Below are 24,945 nucleotides of genomic sequence, written 5' to 3' on the forward strand. Positions count from 1 at the left end.
ATAAGAAGACACGCTTAAATTAGAAGAATTAAATATAGAACAAGAATTAATTGTAAATAATAAAGAAGATACACAGAGGATAGCAGAATACAGAATGAAGGACAGCCAGAAACCTTGCCAGCACACCTTGACAGACGACGCAGTGTACAAAGAAGTAGTTGTTATCGGTGAGTTTTTTTTTCATATTCTATAAGGGATAATATCAGTTAGATAATTATGTATAATATTATAACACCTGTTTACAGTAAAAGTAAACAGAGACCATGGGTTCCCATTTAATTATATTCTCTCCTCTGCAATATTTGCATTTGGTGAATTCCCAATACTCGCTTTGACATATAACACCACTTCATAACGAATTAACTAATTGACCGTCAACACGAACATCCATAAACTAATCCTCTGCAAGCACTATTTTATTTTTATCCCTCCCGTCAGGCCAATGACATATGATACTTTTTACAGCAAAACATCTAAAACAACATTCTCCCTATTTCCTTATTTGAACTTTTCAGCTTTCGCATAAAGTTGGTCTTCTTTAGTAACTATTATTGCACTTAAATCCTTTCTCACATCAATTACCAAAAGTTCCAAATAACATAATTGGTTGTTATAATTTCAACCCTAAAGAGTTTCCCCTAAAGTTCTTAATCCTTCAAAACAATCGTTGCGCTTAAAACGTATGTTTTATCAGATAACCATTTAGCATCGAGTCGAACGCGGGCCAAATATCCTAGACATAGCGAACATAATTCGGGATTGCAGTCATGCCATTCTTTTCCCTCTATACATTAACAATGGGAGAGAAAAAGAGATAGAGCAAGAGTTTGTTTCAGAATTAGAATATGTTGTCAAATACAATGTATAACTCTTTGTGGTTACTACGAAAACGTGCTAAAGTGGATTTGGTATCACGTGTGTCTATTTATATTTTATGAAGATTGCTTTGTTAATTGCTATGAGTTTTGCAAGGACATTTTGCAAGCGATGAAAAAGTATGTAACCTTTTTCTACTCACGAATTGGTTTCCAGATTTATTTGCCGTAAAGAACAATGTTATAAAGTCAGTTATATAATCATTCTGATCTGCATCTTATTTATATAACAACCTGACCTAAGAAGTTCACGGTCGATGATCATGCATACGCAAAAGATCGATTCCATTTACAATTGCAATATAACAGACTGGTTTTTCTCAATCGTCTGTGAGTATACAATGAACTTTAATCCATTGTCATAAGATTAAAAATTCGTTGCGTTGATGATAGTTTCTACAATGGCTTTTGAGGCACTGTACATTATTGGCTATCAGTTCTATTTGTATGCATTACTCCGTGGAAGTTTCTCGTGAGTCAGGAGGTCAATTGGTCTGGTTTGCTACTAAATTGGGGGTCCCGATAACGTTCAATTGTAATTGAGCCGTTCCGTAATATTTATGACCTGTCGCAAGAGTTTGACACGTGTTGCATTTATAACACAAGACGAACTTTATATAATACATCGTTTCTGACCTTGACGAACAGTTAATCTTTTCGCTTTCTGGCCATTATTTATCATTATCACGTCTCGTGCTCGAGATAATTGTTTAAGTTACGTTAAATGTAGTAAGATTGTGAAGTGCCTGATGATTATTTCGGTTTGCCACAGGGAACTGTTCTAGGACCTTAATATTTATTGTAGCGGAGTTAGGACGTAGTAAAGGGGAATTCTCGTGGTCGCCTTGTAAAGAGGCGATACGAGAACAAATACATATAACAACTGAATGATGAGTAGATCATGATATATTTGTCTTAGTGTCTGGGTTATATAGGGGTTACTTGTGGCTACGTTATATACTCGTAGTAATTTCCCTACTTTAAAGCCGTCAGTTGTTAGTGTTGTTACACACCACTAAGCCCAATTGGTAGTGACTGGTGGCTCTGAGTTGGATCCTATGTACATTATAAAATCCTCGTTTACAGCAGGCAGGCAGGGATAGTTGTTAACTTATTCTCGTGAATATTTGTGAGCATGTTCGATAGGTATGGTTTTTGTCGTCGATTCTTTTTTTGTACTTTTTCAAAATGGCGGAGCCATGGGCGTTCGCAAACTCTAGTTTGACCACTAGTGTTTACTTATTACAATGTTGTTTCAGGCAACGGCCCCAGTGGGATGGTGACGTCATTCATGCTAGCCGGTAACGTGCCATATCTTAAAGAAGTGCCTGCAGACCTACCTATTGACGACATGCTTAGGGCCAGGTACGTTCTCAGATATGTATAGTTGTTTTATCTAATTAAATTTAAATAAAATACCTTGAACAAGATCAAACTTTTTGTTATTACAATTATTTTCAAGCGAGAACAACTGAGCTGTCGAAGTACAGTCCAAGACGGCAAAATTGTGTTGCAGTAAGCTTTTTTAGTCTTTATTTTAGTTACAGAAGTTATTATATAAATTATTTTAGTGACAGGTTTTTGTACGCCAAAAGGCAAAGCATTAGTGATACCATAATTTTATACACCACTGTAACAGTTTTACCTATGTTGTACAAATAAACACTCTGACTATTGTCTACATTATTTGATTTAGGGATTGTGTCATTACGGCAGATAAAATAATCATGGAGACAAGTTTTTCAAACTACTTATTATGTTTTTATAACTAATCCGACTTGTATTGTTCTTTGTCCACAGATTGGAAAATATACCGTCCGGTCAGAGCCTTTACGAAGCAGACCTCTCAGAGCTCGCCGAAGGCCTGGAGGGGCGAAGCCAGAACCCCATTCCACTACTGGTGAGTATTCGAATAAATTGACGAACAGTTAATCTTTATTTTCACCTTTTTCTTTGTTTTTCCTTGGATTTCACGGGCCTATACTCCCGGTTTGATAGGCTTGCGTGGGGATATAGATCCAACACGTAGGGGCCCCTTGGAGAGCTTTTATGTCATGTAGAACGCCTGCTGGAACCCGTTCACTGGCGCGCATGAACCGGTCTCAGCAGACATTGGGACTGTAGAAAAGTGAACAGTTTACCGGCCAGTTTAACTGCCATAACAATAATTTCACAAGTTATCGAGGCAGGCGGTGACTTGCCCTGATACTGTGAGCCTTCTGTATGTAGAATTAAGTCTGTGACAGCTAAATCTTGAAGCAGTTAGCATGTAAGCTATAGTTCGTTTTTTTAGCATTAGATAGAAGATAAGCGATCTTGACATGTATTTTAATTGAAAAACGCTTTTTAAAAATCAGTAACTTATACTTATGAAAGCAGAAGAATATAAATTATCCTATTAGATTCATAATTGTTACATATTTGCCGTGACTTATTTTTAAAACATGTTTTTCAATTAAAAGACACATCAAGATCGTTTACCTTTTTTCTAATGCTAAAAAAACGAACTATAGGGATTATAATTAGACAGTCGATGCTAATTTTATTAGTTTTACAGAACGCGTAGATTTGATAGACGTGATTTTCCCAACCAATAAATACAGGATTTTCATTCTTCTTCTTTGGCCAACCCTCTTCCCAGCTCATCTGGAGTCGGGTCTCCTTGTACGTTTGCGCCAGAGAGCTCTGTTCTGGGTTGTCTGCGTATCTAGGCTGTCCTGGTTCATCTCTTTTTTTTGTACTATGGTCCACCGAGTAGCGGGGGGCCTACCTCGTCCTTCCTCTGGATCGGTTTGGTATGTTCAGGACCTTTTTTAACTACATAGTCATCCTCTCGCCTGGAAATGTGTCCGAACCAGCGCAGTCGGCTTTCCTTGATTTTTTCCGCTATTGGGGCTACTTTAAACGATCCCGTCACGTGTTCGTTGCGGACCCTGTCCAGACGTGTCACACCACCTGCCCATCTACAGGATTTTTATTTATTAAAAAAAATTACAGCTGCCTGTTGGTATACAGGTGCTCCCGCCCAAAGATAACAGCAATATTCCATTTCCACTGTATAAACAGTAGTTCACAAGTAAATGAGCACATGGTGACGATCCTTGCAAAAATGTAATAATGCGAATCCGTATCAATCGTTACGTCAAGCTGTGGCATATCTGATACTGGCTTGGGTGTCCAGTATCAAAGGTCAACCACCATGGTATCCCTATCAGCGACCGCTATCTGCGCGTGATATTCTACATAATGTATTCGTGGATCTTTATCTATTTCATTTGTTGTATGTACCTAAGGCAAACGAACGGCGGGCTATCCTATAAGTCTTGCGTTTCTTTACCAATTAAAATAAGATATTTTAGAATTTCTCACGTAGCCACCAAGTTGACCTTTATCAAAAACAAAGTTATTTATCGAATAAGCAATTCAATGAGAAATAAATGTATCTTATCTAATCTATGTCATAGTCTTCAATTGTTTCGTGGATTTAAATATTATATGTCCGTTTTAGAACACCGCAATTAATTACTTTTTATGAATAAATAAAATAATAGTAACAAAAATTATCTATGCCATTCAGTTTCATTAAATGTTCTTAGCCATACCCTGAAGTTAACGGAGTTTAATAAAACACCGTACATACAGGGTGCTTCCTGTAACAGGAGCAATAAATTAAACTGTAGGCTGTGCTCCTCAAACTGACCAACATTTGTTCAGCAACTTTTAAAAATCATGAATCCTTTAGACTTCCTCTTTTTCATACAAAATAAATATTGCCTTCAATGTACGCTTACATCAGTGTGTTTGACGTTGCTTGTCACGCTTTAAACATAACAAAATTTGCAATACATTGCGTCTTAGAATAAACTTTAAAGTGTAATAAAAATCAAAACCTGAGTTATTTTCAAAAGTTGCTGAACAAATGCTGGTCAGTTTGAGGAGTACAGCCTACAGTTTAATTTATTGCTCCTGTTACAGGAAGCACTCTGTATATGTAATCATATACAAACAACACAAAAAACGTTTTTAAACATTAAATTAAATGTTTATTTAAACATACCACTTTGTTGCACCTAAAATAATAATTAAGTTACTTGACATCTACAACTTGTAACCTTTTTATCGACTCGATCACAGAACAAGTAGAATGGCGATGCGAGCAGTGTACGTGTCGCCGCGGGGTTTTGAGCAAACGCTCGCATGCTACTCGCCCGCGCTGACCGAAAATGAAATAAACATGCCTTTTTGCGCCACAATAACGTTCAGATTAAGAAGCCAGACGTCAAATCTGTCTAAAGGAGGCGTATCCATTCACCACGCACACAAGTTTTTACTACCGTTGCGCGAGTGTTAGTAAATGTGGAGAGGAACGAGCGGCGACACCGGCTCCGATACTAACTGTGCGCGATAGCCATTCTAACCTCTTTAATATGTTCTGTGGACTCGATATAGTAGCTATTATTAACATAATGAACGTTTTTTATAGAATATAATCAGTATGTATCACTGAATAGTGCATAGTCATTTAAATTTACAATCACTGGCCTCCAACGAGGTTGTTTACCGCAAGTAATTGGATATACGATGTTGGGTACACATGTACTAGTTTTTAGTTATTTTTGAATTAATTGACCTAAGCGTTAGCGAAGTTCCTATCTTAGTAATAACCATAGCGCAGCATGCAAACCTGTCTAGTTTTGCGGGTTCCGTACCCAAATGGTAAAAACGGAACCCTATTACTAAGACTCCACTCTCCGTCTGTCTGTCACCAGGCTGTATCTCATGAACCGTGATAGCTAGACAGTAGAAATTTTCAAATGTATTTCTGTTGCTGCTATAACAAAAAATACTACAATACACTCCTTTTTTGGGCAGTCGTGTAAAAAGTATGGAGCCCTCGGTGGGCGAGTCCGACTCGCACTTGTTTTATTGTGTTATTAAACTGCCTCTTTTCCTTCCTGTTAGTTTTTTACACTATAAAAACATCACTCGTCGTTTCTAAGTAACATTGGCAGTTGGCTACTCATCGTACAAACAGCAATATTCATAATCATAACTCGATGGACCTTATGCCTTTTGTAATAAGACTTAGTGTAAGGCCTGAGTGGACGCTCGAAGCGGAGCGTTCGGCGGGGCGTGCAGCGTGGCGTCGGGCTCACAAGTAATTTGAGCAGCGTGCACTAAGGCCGCTGCTATACGCTTGCATTTGTTTAACATGCACGCCGCACGCCCCGCCCCGCTGCACGCCCAACTCGAGCGTCCACTCAGGCTTTACACACGAATTGTCAGTTAATAGTGTGGGCGATGGTACCCTTATTTTCGTAATTTTGAGGGTACGGGCTACGGACCTCAAAAGGAAAAAACGGAACCCTCATAGGATCACTCGTGCGTCTGTCTGTCTGTTTGTCTGACCATTCCCCCTTTATCTCCGAAACGACTGGGCCTAAAATTTTGAAAAAAATACACAAAATTTTTTTACCAATAAATGACACAAAAAGGGTGAGTCGGCACTTAATGTACGGAACCCTTAGAACGCGAGTACGGCTCGCACCTGACCGGTTTATTTTTTAATTACTTGATTGTAAAGTCACAATTTTTTGTCGAAAATAACCGTAATCGATCATAACCGATTATCGGTTATTTTTCGGCCATAACCGAAACCGAAACCGCTCCGATATATATGATGGCGACTGTACTGCGTATAGCAATAAGTAAATAAAGCTTAAAAAAAATGAAACCTGACTAAGGTCTCGCTTGGAGGCAAAAAAGCATAAAAAACTTAGTATGGCACAATGAGCGGCCTTGAACGCCACTTGTAATAAATAGGGTTCACTTAGCGAAATAAATAAACCTTTTTGATACACTTAGGTATTAGTAAATTCCGATACAAGTGCGAAATTACAACACGACCGAAGAGTGTTTTAATTCAACACTAGTTGCAAATTAGGTAATCCGCAAAAATATCTTTACGTACAGTCGCCATCAGATATATGGGAGCGGCCAAGGTGGTCACAAATATCTGAACAGACCTCGATTGTCAAGGCGTTACAGCGCGTGTTCAGATATTTGTGACCACCATGGCTGCTCCGATATATTTGATGGCGTCTGTACAATGGCACTTTAAATTTTCAACGTATACGTAAAGTGTTAATTACCGCACTAGAGCGGTAAAGTAGCACCACATGTACTGTGAATTAACTTTACTTATGGCTAGATAAGTACCTAACTAACAAACTTACAATGTAATACAATGATGCTAATTGATTTTACTTGTGGCTAGATAAGTACCTAACTAACAAACTTACAATGTAATACAATGATGCTAATTGATTTTAACCTACTTCTAATGGCCTCTGAACTTTTATAAATTTATGTAACTAATACAGATAGGGTTGTCATATGTCACAGAATGAATAATAGTACTAGGTGCAGAAGGTTCACTCTCTAACAAAACGCGTCTATTACGAGAGATATAAGCGCAAGCGCGAGCAGGCGTCCGTTCCGTAGCGCACTATGGCTAGACACTAAAATTGGTGTGGGTCGCATGTACTTGTAGCGACGCGACGGAATCGCGGAGTGAGCCACACGCATTTGTTCCAACTGACATTTCAGGATTATTGGTCCTATGTCAGGATTGTGACCTCAAATCTGAGTTTTGGAAACCTTAATTGTGATTACCTACTGAACCATTATTAATTAAACTGGGCAATGTGAAAAAACCAGCCCGCATTAAGATGAACGACCTTAGAGTCTCGGCCGCCAATTAAATAAATAATGTTAGATAGGTATTTAATGTTACGCACTTATAAAACAAACATAACTCATTTGATATGGGATCTTGATTTAATCACTATGTTATGACTTTCCGAGATCCCCGAAATATATAAATCAATATATATATACAAGAATAGCTCGTATAAAGATACACGATAGAGATATGTACGAGTATGTAGAATAAGTACAGCAAATACTTTTGAACGAATTATATAAAAACATCTCTATTTGTAAAAGTATTGCATCCCGGTAGATACTTTCGGCGCGTTGTTTTACGCTTACTACTTATTGATGCTGATTGCATATCCCGATTTTACAATTTTACGTCTTAACGTAAAATTAGGCCCTTAGGCCACCCCACACTAGCGTCTTTTGAGCGTCGGCGTCTAGTGAGCGCTATGGAAATTGGTGTCGCAGAGTTGCGCCAACGTTGCGTCGAGCAGCAGCCATAGAGTTGACTAGACGCCGACGCTAGTGCGGGGTGTTTCTCAAATGTGATAGAATCCATCTAAGGCCCACCATTCCACTAACCCGGGGTCAACCGGTTAAACATGGAGTTACCATGGTTACCAGTACAATTTGACACTAGGTTAATGGTTTAACCGCTTAACCTCAGGTTAGTGGGATGGTGCAAGTGGGTCTAAGCCACTCTAAGCAAAATCTAAGCCGGACTAATCACGAGCTAGCTCTTTAAATGGGTGTCTTTTGTTACAGATGGACAATTTGCTAAGGCCGTGCGCAGACCTGGGCATCCCGGCAGACTCGCTCATAGAGTGGAAATATGACGTAGAAAAACAAGTGAGTACATTGTACTTATTACAGTGAGGGTTGCCATACGTCAGGTTTTTTTTAGAAACCTCTACTGACCACTAGAAACTAGCTAAAAGTGTGGAGTTGGGATGAAGAAAGCGAAAGTTATGCTAGTAGCAGTAGCTGGTATGATATGGCAAGCCGCATACCTAAAAAGTTTCTCTTTTTAAAATTGTATTATTTTGAAAAGATAGACTGCTTATTTTGTGGATTTTTTTACTCATTTAATGCCTTAAATTTACATAATGATTAGGACAGTAGAGCTAACGATTCTTATTTATAAAACACCTAAAACGTTAGTCCTGATTCAATAAGTGTTTTGTATACCTACCCTACCCCAGTCCTACCACTATATCCAGTCCATAACTGTTTAAAAAACAATGGTATGTTTTCATCTTTTCTACTGTGGTTTAAAATCAATTCTTATTCAATGTCCTCCAACAATCACTGATTTATTTAAACAACGTCGGTGTCAATGCAATGTTATTAATGAAAAAAAAAACAATTATGGTAAGTACAATATCGAACTGATTTGATGATGGATACGGAAGGTGGCCATAGGAACTCTGTGATAAAACAACGCAATTTAATTGTGTTTGGGTTTGTTAGAATTGTCTCGATGAGTATCAGTTACCTGTTGAAAAAAAACCGGCCAAGTGCGAGTCGGACCCGCGCACGTAGGGTTCCGTAGGTACCATTACGCAAAAAACGTATGGGAATCCCATTTTATTTTGTTTTTAGTATTTGTTATTACATAGCGGCAACAGAAATATATCATCTGTGAAAATTTCAACTGTCTAGCTATAGCTATCACGGTTCATGAGATACAGCCTGGTGACAGACAGACGGACAGCGGAGTCTTAGTAATAGGGTTATCTGAAATTATTGACAAAAAACTTTTTTTTTTTTTTTTTTCAGATAGACCACATAGTCCTAGGCCGGGGCCCGCCCGGGGGCGCGTGGCACACCTTCCCCCCCTCGGTGCTCACCCTCTCCCCCGCGGCGTGGCTCTCGCTCCCACCACACCCGGCAGAGGGAGAGGGGAGACTGCCAGCGCGCGCTGTAGCTAACTACTGCAGGAGATATGTTCAGAAGTGTAAACTGCAGGTAAGGGCATGTGCACAAATCACGCGGGGTTGTTTCTACTATTAGGGTTCCGTACCTCAAAAAGAAAAAAACGGTACCCTTATAGGACCATCCTCCCCCTCCCTTTGTCTCCGAAACTACTGGGTCTAAAATTTTGCAAAAAATACACATAATAGTTCTTTACCAATAGATGACAGGAAAACCTATTAGAAATGTGCAGTCAAGCGCGAGTCGGACTTAATGTACCGAACCCTGGGAACGCGAGTCCGACTCGCACTTGTTTTTTTGACAAGTTTACAATCGACATTTGTTTACATGTTACATATACGTTAGACGACCGGTCTGGCCTAGGGGGTAGTGACCCTGCCTGTGAAGCCGCGGTCCTGGGTTCGAATCCCAGTAAGGGCATTTATTTGTGCGATGAGCACAGATATTTGTTCCTGAGTCATGGTTGTTTTCTATGTATTTAAGTATTTGTATATTATATATATCGTTGTCTGAGTACCCACAACACAAGCTTTCTTGAGCTTACCGTGGGGCTTAGTCAATTTGTGTAATAATGTCCTATAATATTTATTTATTTATTATTTATACGTATTGTTTGCAGCGCTACTTCCGGTCAGGCGTGATCGTGTCGAGCGTGCGCGCCGCCCCGCGCGCGGGCGCGCCGTGCGCCGGCGCATGTCCGCACAACGCGCGCTACGTTGTCTCTGGGTAAGTAGTAGTAGTAAACTCTTTATTGTACAAAGACATATTAAAAATAACATACAATTAGTAAATGTGTGGAAAAAAAACCGGCCAAGTGCGAGTCGGACTCGCGCACGGAGGGTTCCGCACCATCAACAAAAAATAGAGCAAAACAAGCAAAAAAAACGGTCACCCATCCAAGTACTGACCCCGCCCGACGTTGCTTAACTTCGGTCAAAAATCACGTTTGTTGTATGGGAGCCCCACTTAAATCTTTATTTTATTCTGTTTTTAGTATACGGCAACAGAAATACATCATCTGTGAAAATTTCAACTGTCTAGCTATTACGGTTCGTGAGATACAGCCTGGTGACAGACGGACGGACGGACGGACAGCGGAGTCTTAGTAATAGGGTCCCGTTTTTACCCTTTGGGTACGGAACTCTAACTAGCTGTATTTTGCCTATATCGCTCTTAGGCTACATTGCGAACGGTCTAGAACGCAAAATGACCACTTTTTTAGGGTTCCGTACCCAAAGGGTAAAAAACGGGACCCTATTACTAAGACTTCGCTGTCCGTCCGTCCGTTTATCACCAGGCTGTATCTCATGAACCGCGATAGCTAGACAGTTGAAATTTTGACACAAATGATGTATCTCTGTTGCCGCTATAACAACAAATACTAAAAATAAAATAAATATTTAAGGGGGGCTCGCATACAACAAACACGATATTTTTGCTCTATTTTTTGTTGATGGTGCGTAACCCTCCGCGCGCGAGTCCGACTCGCACTTGGCCGGTTTTTATATCAGTAGGTAGGTTAAGTTAGTCACAGTTATCTTCAAATGGCCGAAGGCTAAACCACACAGAATAGGTCGACATCGCTAACGTAAAGATGAAAATTATGTAGGCATTTTGCGTTCTGCCGGCCTAGCCAAGGTGACAATCGCTTCCGCTGCGACAACTAAACGCTTTGTGTCTCACTCTTCCATATTAGTGCAACAGTGACAGTTGCGTTTCGTTCGCTACGGAGCGTAAGCGATTGTCATGATGGCTACGCCGGTTGGACCGTTCGCAATGTAGACTAAAAGCGATAGGTATAGGCAAAATATTACACTAGTAATTTTGCGTTCTAGACCGTCCGCAAATATCATCATGTTGAATGTCGTCATGTTGTATCTCTTTTTTGGATTAGTTGTGTAAACTGTGTGTAATTTTATTTTTCGACTTACTTTATGTTCTTTCCTTTGTTTCTTTTTTTTGTCTGTTACCTTCCGTGATTATGTCTCACTTGATGGTTTCATCGGAAGATCAGCGCTGGAAGTCGCCAGCAACATGCTGAGATGGGGCCATTTCGTGATACTTTATTTTTCACTATGTTATTTCTATGTATGCCTTTTGTCTGTGTGTTTACGAATAAAAAACTATTCTATTCTATTCTAATAACCCGAAATCTCACGGGGTTTTCTATTTAAAACTGTTTTTAAATAGAAAACCTCCTTATTCAGAAAAGAGTTTTTCCCTGCTAGGAGGGATCAAAGTGGCACTTTTCCTCCCTGCTAGGAGGGATCTACTTTGATGACGCTTTTCTGTTCTAGCACACTATTTTTAAATTTTTTGCACAATATTTTTTTAGCTTAAATAATCTGTTTAAGCATCAGATTGTGTCAACACTAAGATTTTTTTATTTTCCTCATAGTTGATGTGAAAAGCAGTAGGTATGTGTCACACGGCATCAAAATTATTTCGTCTTGGGCGTTAACGTCGTGGATGTAAAGGATTCAATGTACGCCCTTGACGGAAATATATCATTTTGATCCCTTGTGACACAAACTACTATTTAAAACTACTACAAAACCTATAGTTCGTTTTTTTTTAACATTAGAAAGAACTTGAAAGAGGGTAAGCGATTTTGACATGTCTTTTAATTGAAAAACACTTTTTTTAAATCAATAACTATTACTTATGAAAGCAGAAGACTATAAAAGATCGTATTAGATTCATAATTGTTACATATTTACCGTAACTTATTTTTAAAATGTGTTTTTCAATTAAAAGACACATCAAGATTGTTTACCTTATTTCTAATGCTAAAAAAAACTAACTACAATAAACCCTTTTTCTTGCAGTTACGATAAGTCTTACGGCCGCCCTTTCCGCATCCTTTGCAAGCGCGTAGTGGTCGCATGCGGCGGCAGCGACCGGCCTAACACGCTGGACCCGGCTATAGCGCCGTACGCGCTGCATTCACTCGCTGCCCTGCAGAGGGCGCTGCCTCAGAACATTCCTAATGCATTAGGTAAGTACCATGGTCTATGGCAAACTTTTCTTCCAGTTATGACAAGTCCCGTCCGTTCCGCATCCTCTGCAAGCGCGTAGTGGTCTCGTGCGGCGGCGGCGACCGGCCCAAGACGCTGCACTACAGAGGGCGCTACCTCAGAACATTCCTAATGCATTAGATAAGTACCATGGTCTATGGTTAATAAAAAACTACCAATGGCCAATATTAAAGGCTTCGGCATACAGGCGCGTTTTCCGGGCGGGGCGTGAGCGTTTTGTAACTAAAAGCGGCGCGCCCCGCCCACGCCGCGCCCGGAAAACGCGCCTGTGTGACGAAGTCTTAAGTGTCAAATTCGATTTGATCGATAATCTAAAATTCTTAATTTATATGGCTCCGGGCATTATTTGATAACTTTAGGTTCTCAAAAGTTGTTAGAGTTCCGTACCTAAAGGGTAAAAACGGGACCCTATTACTAAGACTCCGTTGTCCGTCTGTCTGTCACCGGGCTGTATCTCATGAACCGTGATAGCTAATTAATAGGCAGTTGAAATTTTTAGAGATGATGTATTCCTGTTGTCGCTATAACAACAAATACTAAAAACAGAATAAAATAAAGATTTAAGTGGGGCTCCCATACAACAAACGTGATTTTTTTGCCGTTTTGTGCGTAATGGTACGGAACACTTGCGCGAGTCCTACTCGCATTTGACCAGTATTTTCTTTTTCCTTTTTTACAAGTCTCAGTTGTTTTTCAGCACAGACAATCCAACCTCTAGACATAGCATAGTCGCGCTACCCCCTCTGCCACACATACGGTAGCGTTACTCCATCTTCGAGTCAATCCCGTGCCGTGATTGGTCCGTGTCTTTGAACGGACCAATCACGGCACGGGATTCGCTCACCTCGTCCCCCCGCACCCCCGTATTTTTGGCAGCATCGGTTTCATGAAATAATTGGCCTAAGCTCAGTCTAGAGGTTGGATTGTCAGTGTTTTTCAGTAACTAATTTAGTATTATTTCGTTTCCCAGACCCACCGACAGTGCTAGTGGTAGGGTCCGGCGTGAGCGCGGCTGACGCGGTGTGGTTGTCCCTGAAGGCTGGTTGCCGAGTCTGCCACGTGCATCGAACCCCGGCCCCTGCGCTAGCCAAGCTGGACCCTGAGGCCTACCCCGATTATACACAGGTAAAATATAACGTAGCGTGTCCAAACTGGACCCTGAGGCCTACCCCGATTATACACAGGTAAAATATAACGTAGCGTGTCCAAACTGTACCCTGAGGCCTACCCCGATTATACACAGGTAAAATATAACGTAGCGTGTCCAAACTGGACCCTGAGGCCTACCCCGATTATACACAGGTAAAATATAACGTAGCATGTCCAAACTGGACTCAGAGGCCTACCCCGATTATACACAGGCAAAATATAACGTAGCATGTCCATACTGGACCCTGAGGCCTACCCCGATTATACACAGGTAAAATATGACGTAGCATGTCCAAACTGGACCCTGAGGCCTACCCCGATTATACACAGGTAAAATATGACGTAGCATGTCCAAACTGGACCCTGAGGCCTACCCCGATTATACACAGGTAAAATATAACGTAGCATGTCCAAACTGGACTCAGAGGCCTACCCCGATTATACACAGGTAAAATATAACGTAGCATGTCCATACTGGACCCTGAGGCCTACCCCGATTATACACAGGTAAAATATAACTTAGCATGTCCAAACTGGACCCTGAGGCCTACCCCGATTATACACAGGTAAAATATAACCTACCTATAGTACCTATTCAGTTCGATGTCATTTAAACCATGTTCAATTGGAAATTGCTTTTGCTTTGTTTCGTTCAATTTTCACACAACGAAAAATCTACTCTATTTCCTACAGTTTAGGTTCAAATTTCAGTGGCAAGTGTGGGATGTTTAATTTGTATGGCTGGGCCTTAGGAGAATAAAGAATATACTCTAGCCAGGCCTGGCTCACTCCGCGATTTCGTTGCGTCGCTATAAGTACACCAATTTTGGTGTCTAGCCATAGTTGTGCGCATCGCTACGGAACGGACGCCTGCTCGCGCTTGCGCCACCTAGCGGTCATATCCGTCGTAATAGACGCGTTCTATTAGAGAGTGAATCTTCTGTACCTAGTACTATTATTTATTCTGTGCTCTAGCCATCATACCACTGCCAGAAGTCGATTATAACAAATGACATTACTTATAAAATTATTCTTCCGCAGGTCTACAAAATGATGTGCGACGGGCCGTCAGGCAACCACCCGAACTACACCCCCTACCCCCATCACGTCATCGCCGATGCCGCCCCCCTCCAGAAACCCCCCAAAATGGCCGACGAAGACGACTTCCCCAAATCCGTCAAACTTCTCGACATCGTCACAAACGAAATGAAAGAACTAACCGTCTCAATCATTGCTGTGCTTATCGGCTCAAAACCCGACTTATTTTTCTTACAAACCAACTTCAATTTAAACTGTATCGACTTAAATAATTGCGTCAAATGTACCGACGAATCCAAGCACGCCGCCAAGCGAAAAATCGAAGACAACAGATGCTTTTTCAAAAACCACTGGCATTATTTCAAAACTGTCCTCGGACAGAGCATTCGAAGCTGCAAATCGAGATATTTAAATTCAGAAATCAACGGCAACGACACTAAATGTATCGTGCCCGATTGCAACAAACGTGTAGAGTGTAAGTGTGAGGTGGTGCCGTATTCTGATCGGTTAGAGAATAAGATAAAGTGCCAATGTTTGCCTGCTAATCCGTACTCGAGCGGCATAGGTTTCGGTATAGATCCTAAAGTGGGGGTGGATTGTAGGGGGAATCCTGTGGCTATCGATAAAGGTACACATGAGATGTTATACAGCCCCGGGCTGTATGCGCTCGGGCCGTTGACAGCGGATAACTTCGTTCGTTTCATTCCCGGTGGCGCGCTAGCAGCCGTCGCTCACATGCATAAGGAAAGAAAGAATGAGTGAATGATATACGTTGTGATGGAGTTTATACAATAAATATTTTTTTATACCTGAAGTTTTTGTGTTAATCTAACCTGGGCTACCTTTTCATTGTATACACCACATATACAGTCATCAGATACATCGGAGCGGATGACGTGCTCAAAAATATAGAGGCGTGTCCAGATATTTGTGGACCTCGGCCGCTCCGCTATATCTGATGGTGACTGTACCTACGATCTACATTAAATAAATATATAAAAACACGAGAAATAAATAAAACAAATATTTTTATTATATGCATTTTATAAGTTTTATAACATGACATAAATATTTATCTTAACTAACATACAATAGATGGGTAAATTCCAAAATATTATTTTAGTTAAAAACTAACATAAATTACATTCTAAATTGTGATAAACCTGAACATGTTTGGATATTTTTTTATACTGTCTGGACCCTAAAAATACCTAATATTAAAAAAAAGGACTACATATAAATGCCCCATTACACAATGGGCCATCGCCGGCCACTCCAAGGGACGCAGCCATGCGGTAGAATGAGATAGCAATATCACTTGCTCCCTCTAACGCATAAATGCGTCCCTTGGAGTAGCCGGCGATGGCCCATTGTGTACTGGGGCCTTAACAAAAATCAGTCCAAATACACATAAACAATATTATACATATAGAATACATGGTACATTAATTTTTCCTTTAAGATTATACCTTTATACTTTATATGTGCAGTTTTCAATCAAAATGGTACTTATTGTTGGTTGTCAATAAGGTGCAAATTCCATATAGCTTCAATTTGAACTCAACCTTATTGACAACTGATAATGTGGTACATTTTAGTTGAAAACGTCGCATATAGATACACTTTTATGGCTATATAAGTTATATATCTACCCTAACTATACTATTTGACACATAACATCTATAATAATATAAGTAATGACATATTTTACCCTACAATATATTTTTATAGATAATAATATATCAAAGACTAATTTAAAAGACACACCATGAAAATTAAACCAAATCGTTATCACTACATAGTATAAAACAAAGTTGCTTCCCTGTCTGTCTTTCTGTATGCTTAGATCTTTAAAACTACGCAATGAGGGTTTTTTTAATAGATAGAGTGATTCAAGAGGCAGGTTTATGTATAATTTGTTAACCCGTGCGAAGTTAGGGCGGGTCGCTAGTAAAAATATAAACGAAGGTATTGTACCAACCAACAAGTAAAAAAAAGTTATAGTACTTTATTGGCCTATTCCCATTTGTCTTCATCCATTGGTCCACATTGGGAACAAATGGCAAAGCCCCATCTGATACCACTGGGGCCAGTTGGGAAAGGTCTCAGTGAACAAATGGGACTTTAAAAGTTCCCACTCTGGATCAATGGGTGAAAGCAAGTTTGAATAGACCCTATTATACGTTACATACCAAAATATATAACATTTCAAATCTTAAATTAGTCTTAATTTCTCTTAGAGATAGATATAATGAGAATATATAAAATATATTATATAATTAATACAATTTGCCAATTGAAATTAAAACAAAGTAGCAGAAAATATACTGTACATTTACAGTATTTACACACAATTATAATTCATTAAACCTTAATTATGTATCACACACGTCAAAATAAATGCATACAAAATATAGACTCCATGCATTGCATACCTCTAGATATCACCTTACCTACACATTTAAGAGTCCGCAGCAAGCTCAGGGCTATAACCGTGAAAATCGAAGTTCGCAAATTGCGGGCATTTTTCTCTGTCACTCTAATTACGCCTTCATTGGAGTAAAAGAGAAAGATCCCCGCAATTTGCGAAAAACTTCTTTCGCGGTAGCCCCTCAGTTTGCCATGCGCGATTAGTCATAAAAGCTATGTACATACTACCGTGTCATCCAGCCTGGGAAAGAAATCATAAAATACCCGATAGTCGGGTTTGCGGCACCGACTGTGTTAATAGAAGGCCTATAGAATTACCAAAGCCAGTAATTTTTGTAGCACTTTGTCATAGTGAGTTGACAGAATGGTCACAATAATTCTGAGCTCAGATATACCCTCCGTTGTGAGCCCGAGCAATTTTATATTTGTCATAAATATATATCAAAGTTAATCTAGCCTGTCAGGCTTTCCCACAGCCGAGGGGATTAAAACATCTACTATCTTAAACAATACTAATGTTAAAATACATTATTTTCGCATTTCTCATCATCTTCATCATACCATTAAATTAAATAATCATTTATTTCAGATCATAACAATATCATTGACCTAAATGACCATGTCAAGTGTTTATTATCTAATACCTAAAGTATCATTCTATGGAACTTGCGAACTATGTACACAAACCGCCATATTAAAATTGACTCTGAATATCACTTAACTAGCGACTTTTGTTTACATAACGATAGATGCATTGTAACTGACAACATGCCCACAATATTAGTCCAAGAATACTACCAGGAAGCATTGGTTCTACCGGTACTGAAAAAATATATCTGTATGACGGGTAACATCCCGTGATATAAATTATCAACTGACAGACAATAAAAGTTGCACAGTAAACTTTACAATAATATTCAAAATTGTACGACTTCGTAACAGTACCAGTGTCCCTTTGTCATGGATCCTGGCCTTGCGTCTCTTTGGGCACTTGAATAACTTGAACAAGTTGCTTGACATCCTCGGAAAGTGCCCTCGGGAGGTCTAATGAGTCTACCTGCTGCAGGTTAGGCACAGATAGCGCTACTTGCAACAGGGCAGTGTCTCGGAGCGAGCGGAGACTCACACTTATATTCCAATTGCTTCTGAAACGCGCATCATCAGGGCTTATTGGTGGTCTAAAGATGGCTTGCGCGCAGACATTGTAGCGCTCGCCTGTGGCCACGTCCGTGAACTCCCAAGGATGAGTAGCGAAAGTGTTAATATCGCAAAACTCGGTCGGCTCCAGACAGGCGTAGAAACGCCGAAGTCCGGAGAAATCTCTCCACCACACATTCACAGGTCGTGAAGTGACATTAGTATAACGTATAAACACTTGATGAGTTGATTCCAGTGACCTGACCAGCTCCTGTTCGCCGTGTTCATCTACTTCGTATAGTAAACCTTCGTCTGCATTCCGTAACTCTTCTAGTATCGCCATTATTGATTCGTTAATTGGAAACACAGTAGATTCCTTGCTTATGCATGTTTAGTTACTTCAAACACTAAATAAACTGTGTTCCTGTTTTCTTCCAAATATTCCCATAGTATGTGCGTCATAGAAGTAACGTAACCCGGTTATTTATTTGATAACAAGCAAGAGCTCGAGCATCAAAAGAGCAACAGGGGGTGTCAAGTTGACTGTGAAGTTAGCAACAGACCAGACAGTTGTCAACAAAACTCGCGAAGGATGGCTGTGTGCGTGGCAGTTATAGGCAAAGATGTAAGTTTCACAAGCTTTTCTACGTTATTTTTTGTAATTTACACAATTCGTAAACGTATATGACACCAATTTTAATCACTATATGCTCACATTGTTGCTATAATTACGACGAAACGAGTTTTCAAGAATCTCAGAAATCAATATCGACAAATCTGTCATTAGTGTCATTACTGTCATTGCCATTTTACCATAGACAATTGGTTAAAAAAAATTACCCATATAGCAGGGTAATTAGTTTCTTATTTGAATAATTTTATTTTCTGTTTGCAGAATTCGCCGTTATACATAGGCGGAATAGGAAATGATACTGGAACTGATAATGAACTGTCTCGCCAATGGCTTGTCCACACTGCTCTAGATGCATTGGAAGAGCGATTAGCCTCCACGAATACCAATAATGCAGCAGCAGGAACAAATACTGCTCGAGCAGACCTCCGTGACTTGTACTTAGGACTTCTTTACTCTACAGATACGCATAAAATGTAAGTATGTACCTATCTTATCAGAAAAAAACTACTATTAACACTCAGTCCTAAATGTTAATTGTGTTAGACTAATTTATAATTTTTACTGTAACATTACCTATCCTTTTGGTTTTAGATACGGCTACGTAACAAACACAAGAATTAAATTAGTACTTGTGACGAGCTCTACGTCGCCCAGTGGAAGCAATATAAGAGATGCAGAAGTGAGGACGGCTTTGCGCCGCTTGCACGCACTTTACGCTGATGCTATATGCAACCCATTCCATTTACCGGGAGATCAAATAACTTCACCGTAAGCTGATCTACTTTTGTCTTGTTTAATACTTTATAATTTCATTAAACACAGTCCAATAATAATGAAAATATGGTTATTTTCAGGAAATTCGACAAGCAAGTCAAGAGTTTAATGCTAAACAACGTTTAATACTCAACGCTTACTCCAGGATTGAAAACATAAATTAATAGGCACCCAACTTCGTGTGTTTACGTTTAATGTAATGCATTTTGATTTGGTTATAGGAGTTTCTGTGTTAGTTTGTACACTTTGTACTTCTAATAAATAATGTATATTAATATTATTAATGATGATTACAACATCATAAATGTATCTTTTCCTTCCATATAAATTAATTTTAATAACAAAACTTCCGTGAGACAAAGACAGTAAATACCTATATTAAAAACGGGTCACTCACGGGCTCGGGTCATACGTGAGTGACCCGTTTTTAATATATTTACTACATATAAATTAAGATGTATATCTAATTTATTTTTACGGTTACAAAATAAATTTAATATGTATTAACACCCTTTTCATTGCAGTTTATAATAGGGAATTAGGGATGTATTATTTAAACTCGTTCTATTTGACGATTCTTAATCATTCCATTTTTAAACGGAAGTTATAAAATTAGAGAATGCCAGAAACACTTTTTTGTGGAAATGATACTAATCATAATATACTTAGTCAACCAGATCTTGACAGTAGAAGAAGGCGGCAAATTTGAAAATTGAAGGCGCGAAGGGATATCGTCCCATAGAAATTTGAATTTCGCGCCTTTTTTACTGACAAGATTTGGTTGACCAGCTATAAATATTAAACTTGGGTAATAAAAGTTTTAAGGTAGCAACATTTGAAACGTCAACGTTGCGTTCATAAACCTATCTTCTAAAAGTATTGTTTATACTAATTATTTATTAGTTTATATATAAGAATAATTCATTATATTAAAGCAATAAAACATTTTTTCATGATTTATTTCATTAAAAAATAGTTATTGGTAATAATGTACTATGGAGATGAGTTTGACGGAACAATCAAATCAATATGATTAGGCAATAGAACATGGATTCCGAACGAATCGTAAAGCACCAACGCTACAAAATGGAAATTCTCTCTTTCTTGTGACAGAAGTTGTTCTCCGGTTCAGCGCTGAGCAAATTTGATTTCAAAATTGTTTATCTCGACCGGGAAATCGCACGAACATGGTAAGTCATTCCTAAACAACGTATTTCAGCGTAAAATAATATTTTTTATCCATAGAAAATAAACTCCACCTTCATAGAACGGTCAAATAGTATTTTTAGGTTAGGTCTACACGTGCCCGATTTAGCCCCACAATTTGACCATATTTCTATTAAGTAAGCACTCTTAACTCATAAATAATATATTCCAATGCTTTAAGTGCGAAATTTCACTCGATATTTTGCTAAAACATCGTAAAGAAGTGAGTCATAATGTTTCAATTTAATTTTTTAGGGTTCCGTACACAAAGGGTAAAAACGGGACCCCATTACTTTTTAGTGAGTTTTCTCCGCTGTCCGTCTGTCTGTCCGTCCGTCCGTCCGTCTGTCACCAGGCTGTATCTCACGAACCGTGATAGCTAGTTGAAATTATCACAGATGATGTATTTCTGTTGCTGCTATAGCCTATAACAACAAATACTAAAAACAGAATAAAATAAAGATTAAGTGGGGCTCCTATACAACAAACGTGATTTTTGACCAAAGTTAAGCAACGTCGGGCGGGGTCAGTACTTGGATGGGTGACCGTTTTTTTGCTTGTTTTGCTCTATTTTTTGTTGATAGTGTGGAACCCTCCGTGCGCGAGTCCGACTCGCACTTGGCCGGTTTTTTTTTAATTATTTCATGTCCATGGATACAAGTCCTTCAGTCTCATATGTTTCATCATATTTGTGTTGCAGGCAGCCGCTGTAGTGTCAGGCAAGGATATTGAGAAGCCGCAGGCTGAGGTCTCGCCGATCCACCGCATCAGGATCACGCTGACGTCACGCAACGTCAGGTCGCTGGAGAAGGTGTGTGCTGACCTCATCAATGGCGCCAAGAAGCAGAAGCTGCGCGTGAAGGTGAGTTAAAAAAAACTTACCGGGAAATCCATGTTATTGGCTAGGTTCAGCAAGGTGAATTCTGCCAATGTCGAGATGTAGACTTTTGACTTGTAAAAGAGAATGTTCGGTTGAAAATAAAATAAAATTTTCCTGTTGCGCCTTGATGAAGACACACCAAGTCCATACTGGTGTGTTCACCAAACAAGCGCTATAGCAGCTCTCTTCAAAGTGCAGATTGTGTGTCCGTACACCAGTCTGCTCATAGGGGAGATACAAAACTTTTTTAACCTTTTGACCGCCTACAGTCCAAAATCAACCTTCGTGCATTCAGACAAGGTTCAAAATGACACGCCGCGTACGATTAGCGTAGCGATCAAATGCTTCATTCTGTTGGTACTTTTTATGACTCATATTGTTGTTTATCATAACCTAGCCACCCACAGATTAAGTTGCCAAGACAAATGGAAATGCTATTTGATTTGTCATAATAATTGAAAAGACAACCTTTTTATAGCCCTCAGGGCGGCTAAAAGATGTATTATAGAAAGTTGAGCTTTACAAGAAAATAAACGATAAGAGTCTGATAACCTTGTCTGTACATGTACAATGTAGATATATGGGTGTAGATAAGAATTCATCTATAAATTATGCACCCATATTATGTGCAGAGGTCGGCGGGGCTAAGCTATTTACCTTATAATTTGACAAGTCTTGCGTCATATTATAAGGAAAATATCTCAGCCCCGCCAACATCTGATTATGTGTCTTAGTGGTCAAAAAGTTAATGATGTGCAAGTAGATGAGGCCCCATTACATAACAATTTGTAATACATATTATAAAACTAATTTGTAATTTACGCTCAGGAATGTATCTTTGACAATAAGTATATTTATTTCCTTATTACGGAATTTCCCGCAGACAGATTTGCCCACAACCACATTGATCTGATAATTTAAATCCTTTTTTCCTCGATTTCCATTTATCTGGCCGTCGTTGAGATATGCGTCAAGTCGTCCCGCCATCTCCGTCTGGGCCTACCAGATCTTGGCCTTTGACCATCAGTGGGACACTGTATAGGCTTATAATAATCACTTAATCAGGGTTCGAAACCTTCCGAGTTCGAAATCTTGATAATTATCGTGATTATTATAATTATTATACCTGATAATTATCGATTTGATAATAACATTAATAACCTAAAATTTAAAACTTACAATATCCTCCTAACAATAGCCATACAAACGAAACATTCAAAATTTGTTACTGAAATTTGAACCTAATAATAAATAAATATTATAGGACACAAATTGACTGAGCCCCACGGTAAGCTCAAGAAAGCTTGTGTTGTGGGTATTCAGACAACGATATATATATAATATACAAATACTTAAATACATAGAAAACAACCATGACTCAGGAACAAATATCTGTGCTCATCACACAAATAAATGCCCTTACTGGGATTCGAATCCAGGACCGCGGCTTCACAGTCAGGGTCACTACCCACTAGACCAGACCGGTCGTCAATAATAATTGAATCAACGAAAATAAATATAGCACCATCCATACCTGGGATAATTATCTGATATTTATCGGATAAGTGTTGTGACTGCCCCCTCGGTCAATGTGTTTAAAAACAGATTGGACAATTGGCTTTTAAGCAATAAGTTAGACTGATGATTACTAGTGAAGTGATATGACTATACAAACTTTGAACTATATAACACTGGACACTGTGTGACATAGGCTCATCAGCTCAATAGCTGCTCGCCTATAATTATATAATAATAATAATTATTATTATTATTAAAGACTATAATAATTTCATAATTTCCTTCCAGGGCCCCGTCCGCATGCCAACCAAGATCCTGCGCATCACCACCCGCAAGACCCCCTGCGGCGAGGGCTCCAAGACCTGGGACCGCTTCCAGATGCGCATCCACAAGCGGGTGATCGACCTGCACTCCCCGTCCGAGATCGTGAAGCAGATCACCAGCATCAACATCGAGCCTGGAGTGGAAGTGGAGGTCACCATCGCCGACGCGTAGGCACAGCTGCCTAATAAAACTATTTTGGTTTAAGGATTTTGAGTTTTTCTTTTAGTTTTACCCATAGACTAGGAATCCTCTAGACTGAGCATAGTAACGCTACCCCCTCTGCCACTTATACGGTAGTTTTACTCCATCTTCGAGTCAATCCCGTGCCGTGATAACTCGCTCAACTCGTCCCCCCGCACCCCCGTATTTTTGGCAGCATCGGTTTCATGAAATAATTGCTCTAAACTCAGTCTAGAGGATTCCTAGTCTATGGTTTTACCTGAAATTAATAAGTAAGGCCGCGGACTGGACGCAAGCGCGAGCAGGCGTCCGTTCCGTAGCGATGCGCGGCAACTATATGGCTAGACACCAAAATTGGTGTTGGTCGCGACTTGTAGCGACGCGACGAAATCGCGGAGTGTGCCACGCCAGGTCTCGGAGAAGACTGGCTAAAGTTGACATCAACATCTAGTCGCGCGAGTTTTTCGAGCTACCGCACTTGGTCTTGTTTATCAGCTTGAACGTTTTAATAATGTGTAACAATCGTGAAAGTTTAATGCCCGGTTCACATTATTCCAGTAGTATTCCAGTCCAGCAATCCAATCCAGTGCTGGAATGCTACGGGAATAATGTGAACTGACACTGGAATGTACCCATTCCAGTGAGCATTCCAGTCCAGTGACTGGAGAGACCGTCTACTTTTTTATTCCAGCTAACCCAATCCAGCGCCACTGGAATAGTGTAGACAGCCATTCCAAATGCAATCCAGTGCTGGATGGAAATATGGCTCTTAAAAGACTGGATATTGCCCGGTTCACATTACTCCAGTCCAGTAATCCAGCGGGCTAATCCAGTCCAGTGCTGGAATAATGTAAACGATATGATCCAGTCCAGTACTGGACTGGATTAGCCCGCTGGGTTACTGGACTGGAGTAATGTGAACCGGGCATAAATCAGTGTTTTCCTTAATTGTTTTGACCAGGCTGGATTTTCTGGGTAAAACCAGGTTGATTTGTGTTAGGGTAAATATGGTAATACCTACAATGATGTGATACACATGAATATGCAATTATGTGTAATTCGTGTAAAAAAACAACTATCTACTTACTAAATAACAATTCACAACTT

The 24,945-nt window shown here is 39.6% G+C and overlaps 4 protein-coding genes across 4 annotated transcripts; 3 read left to right on the forward strand and 1 right to left on the reverse strand.

Moving 5' to 3' along the window:
* Positions 1-8: 8 nt before the first annotated feature.
* Positions 9-15,569, forward strand: LOC134657972 (oxidative stress-induced growth inhibitor 1-like). The gene is made up of 9 exons (XM_063513578.1): positions 9-167; positions 2,135-2,240; positions 2,676-2,775; positions 8,361-8,444; positions 9,375-9,563; positions 10,150-10,256; positions 12,359-12,504; positions 13,515-13,693; positions 14,759-15,569. The coding sequence occupies exons 1-9, from the start codon at positions 95-97 to the stop codon at positions 15,515-15,517; spliced, it is 1,743 nt and encodes a 580-aa protein (XP_063369648.1). The 5' UTR covers positions 9-94; the 3' UTR covers positions 15,518-15,569.
* A 2,572-nt stretch (positions 15,570-18,141) lies between these two features.
* On the reverse strand, positions 18,142-18,705 carry LOC134658262 (protein Vhl). Its single transcript, XM_063513877.1, has one exon. It carries the CDS (start codon positions 18,663-18,665, stop codon positions 18,144-18,146), a length of 522 nt encoding a protein of 173 aa, XP_063369947.1. The 5' UTR covers positions 18,666-18,705; the 3' UTR covers positions 18,142-18,143.
* A 169-nt stretch (positions 18,706-18,874) lies between these two features.
* On the forward strand, positions 18,875-19,926 carry LOC134658113 (trafficking protein particle complex subunit 2-like protein). Its single transcript, XM_063513719.1, has 4 exons — positions 18,875-18,947; positions 19,218-19,429; positions 19,548-19,724; positions 19,811-19,926. The coding sequence occupies exons 1-4, from the start codon at positions 18,915-18,917 to the stop codon at positions 19,854-19,856; spliced, it is 468 nt and encodes a 155-aa protein (XP_063369789.1). The 5' UTR covers positions 18,875-18,914; the 3' UTR covers positions 19,857-19,926.
* Positions 19,927-20,806: 880 nt separating this feature from the next.
* LOC134658116 (small ribosomal subunit protein uS10) lies at positions 20,807-23,865 on the forward strand. Its single transcript, XM_063513722.1, has 3 exons — positions 20,807-20,920; positions 21,637-21,798; positions 23,623-23,865. The coding sequence occupies exons 1-3, from the start codon at positions 20,918-20,920 to the stop codon at positions 23,827-23,829; spliced, it is 372 nt and encodes a 123-aa protein (XP_063369792.1). The 5' UTR covers positions 20,807-20,917; the 3' UTR covers positions 23,830-23,865.
* The last annotated feature ends 1,080 nt before the right edge of the window (positions 23,866-24,945 follow it).

The sequence above is a fragment of the Cydia amplana genome, chromosome 21, assembly GCF_948474715.1.
Source record: "Cydia amplana chromosome 21, ilCydAmpl1.1, whole genome shotgun sequence".
Taxonomy (NCBI): Eukaryota; Metazoa; Arthropoda; class Insecta; order Lepidoptera; family Tortricidae; genus Cydia; species Cydia amplana.

Bases quoted from the DNA above. Each gene is read 5' to 3' on its own strand.
- LOC134658262 (XM_063513877.1), bottom strand. From the start codon at position 18,665: ATGGCGATACTAGAAGAGTTACGGAATGCAGACGAAGGTTTACTATAC.
- LOC134657972 (XM_063513578.1), top strand. From the start codon at position 95: ATGAAGGACAGCCAGAAACCTTGCCAGCACACCTTGACAGACGACGCA. The intron at 2,241-2,675 runs GTACGTTCTCAG...CTTTGTCCACAG, and splicing joins GACGACATGCTTAGGGCCAG to ATTGGAAAATATACCGTCCG. The intron at 9,564-10,149 runs GTAAGGGCATGT...TATTGTTTGCAG, and splicing joins TTCAGAAGTGTAAACTGCAG to CGCTACTTCCGGTCAGGCGT.
- LOC134658116 (XM_063513722.1), top strand. The intron at 21,799-23,622 runs GTGAGTTAAAAA...ATTTCCTTCCAG, and splicing joins AGCAGAAGCTGCGCGTGAAG to GGCCCCGTCCGCATGCCAAC.
- LOC134658113 (XM_063513719.1), top strand. From the start codon at position 18,915: ATGGCTGTGTGCGTGGCAGTTATAGGCAAAGAT. The intron at 19,430-19,547 runs GTAAGTATGTAC...TTTTGGTTTTAG, and splicing joins TCTACAGATACGCATAAAAT to ATACGGCTACGTAACAAACA. The intron at 19,725-19,810 runs GTAAGCTGATCT...GGTTATTTTCAG, and splicing joins GGAGATCAAATAACTTCACC to GAAATTCGACAAGCAAGTCA.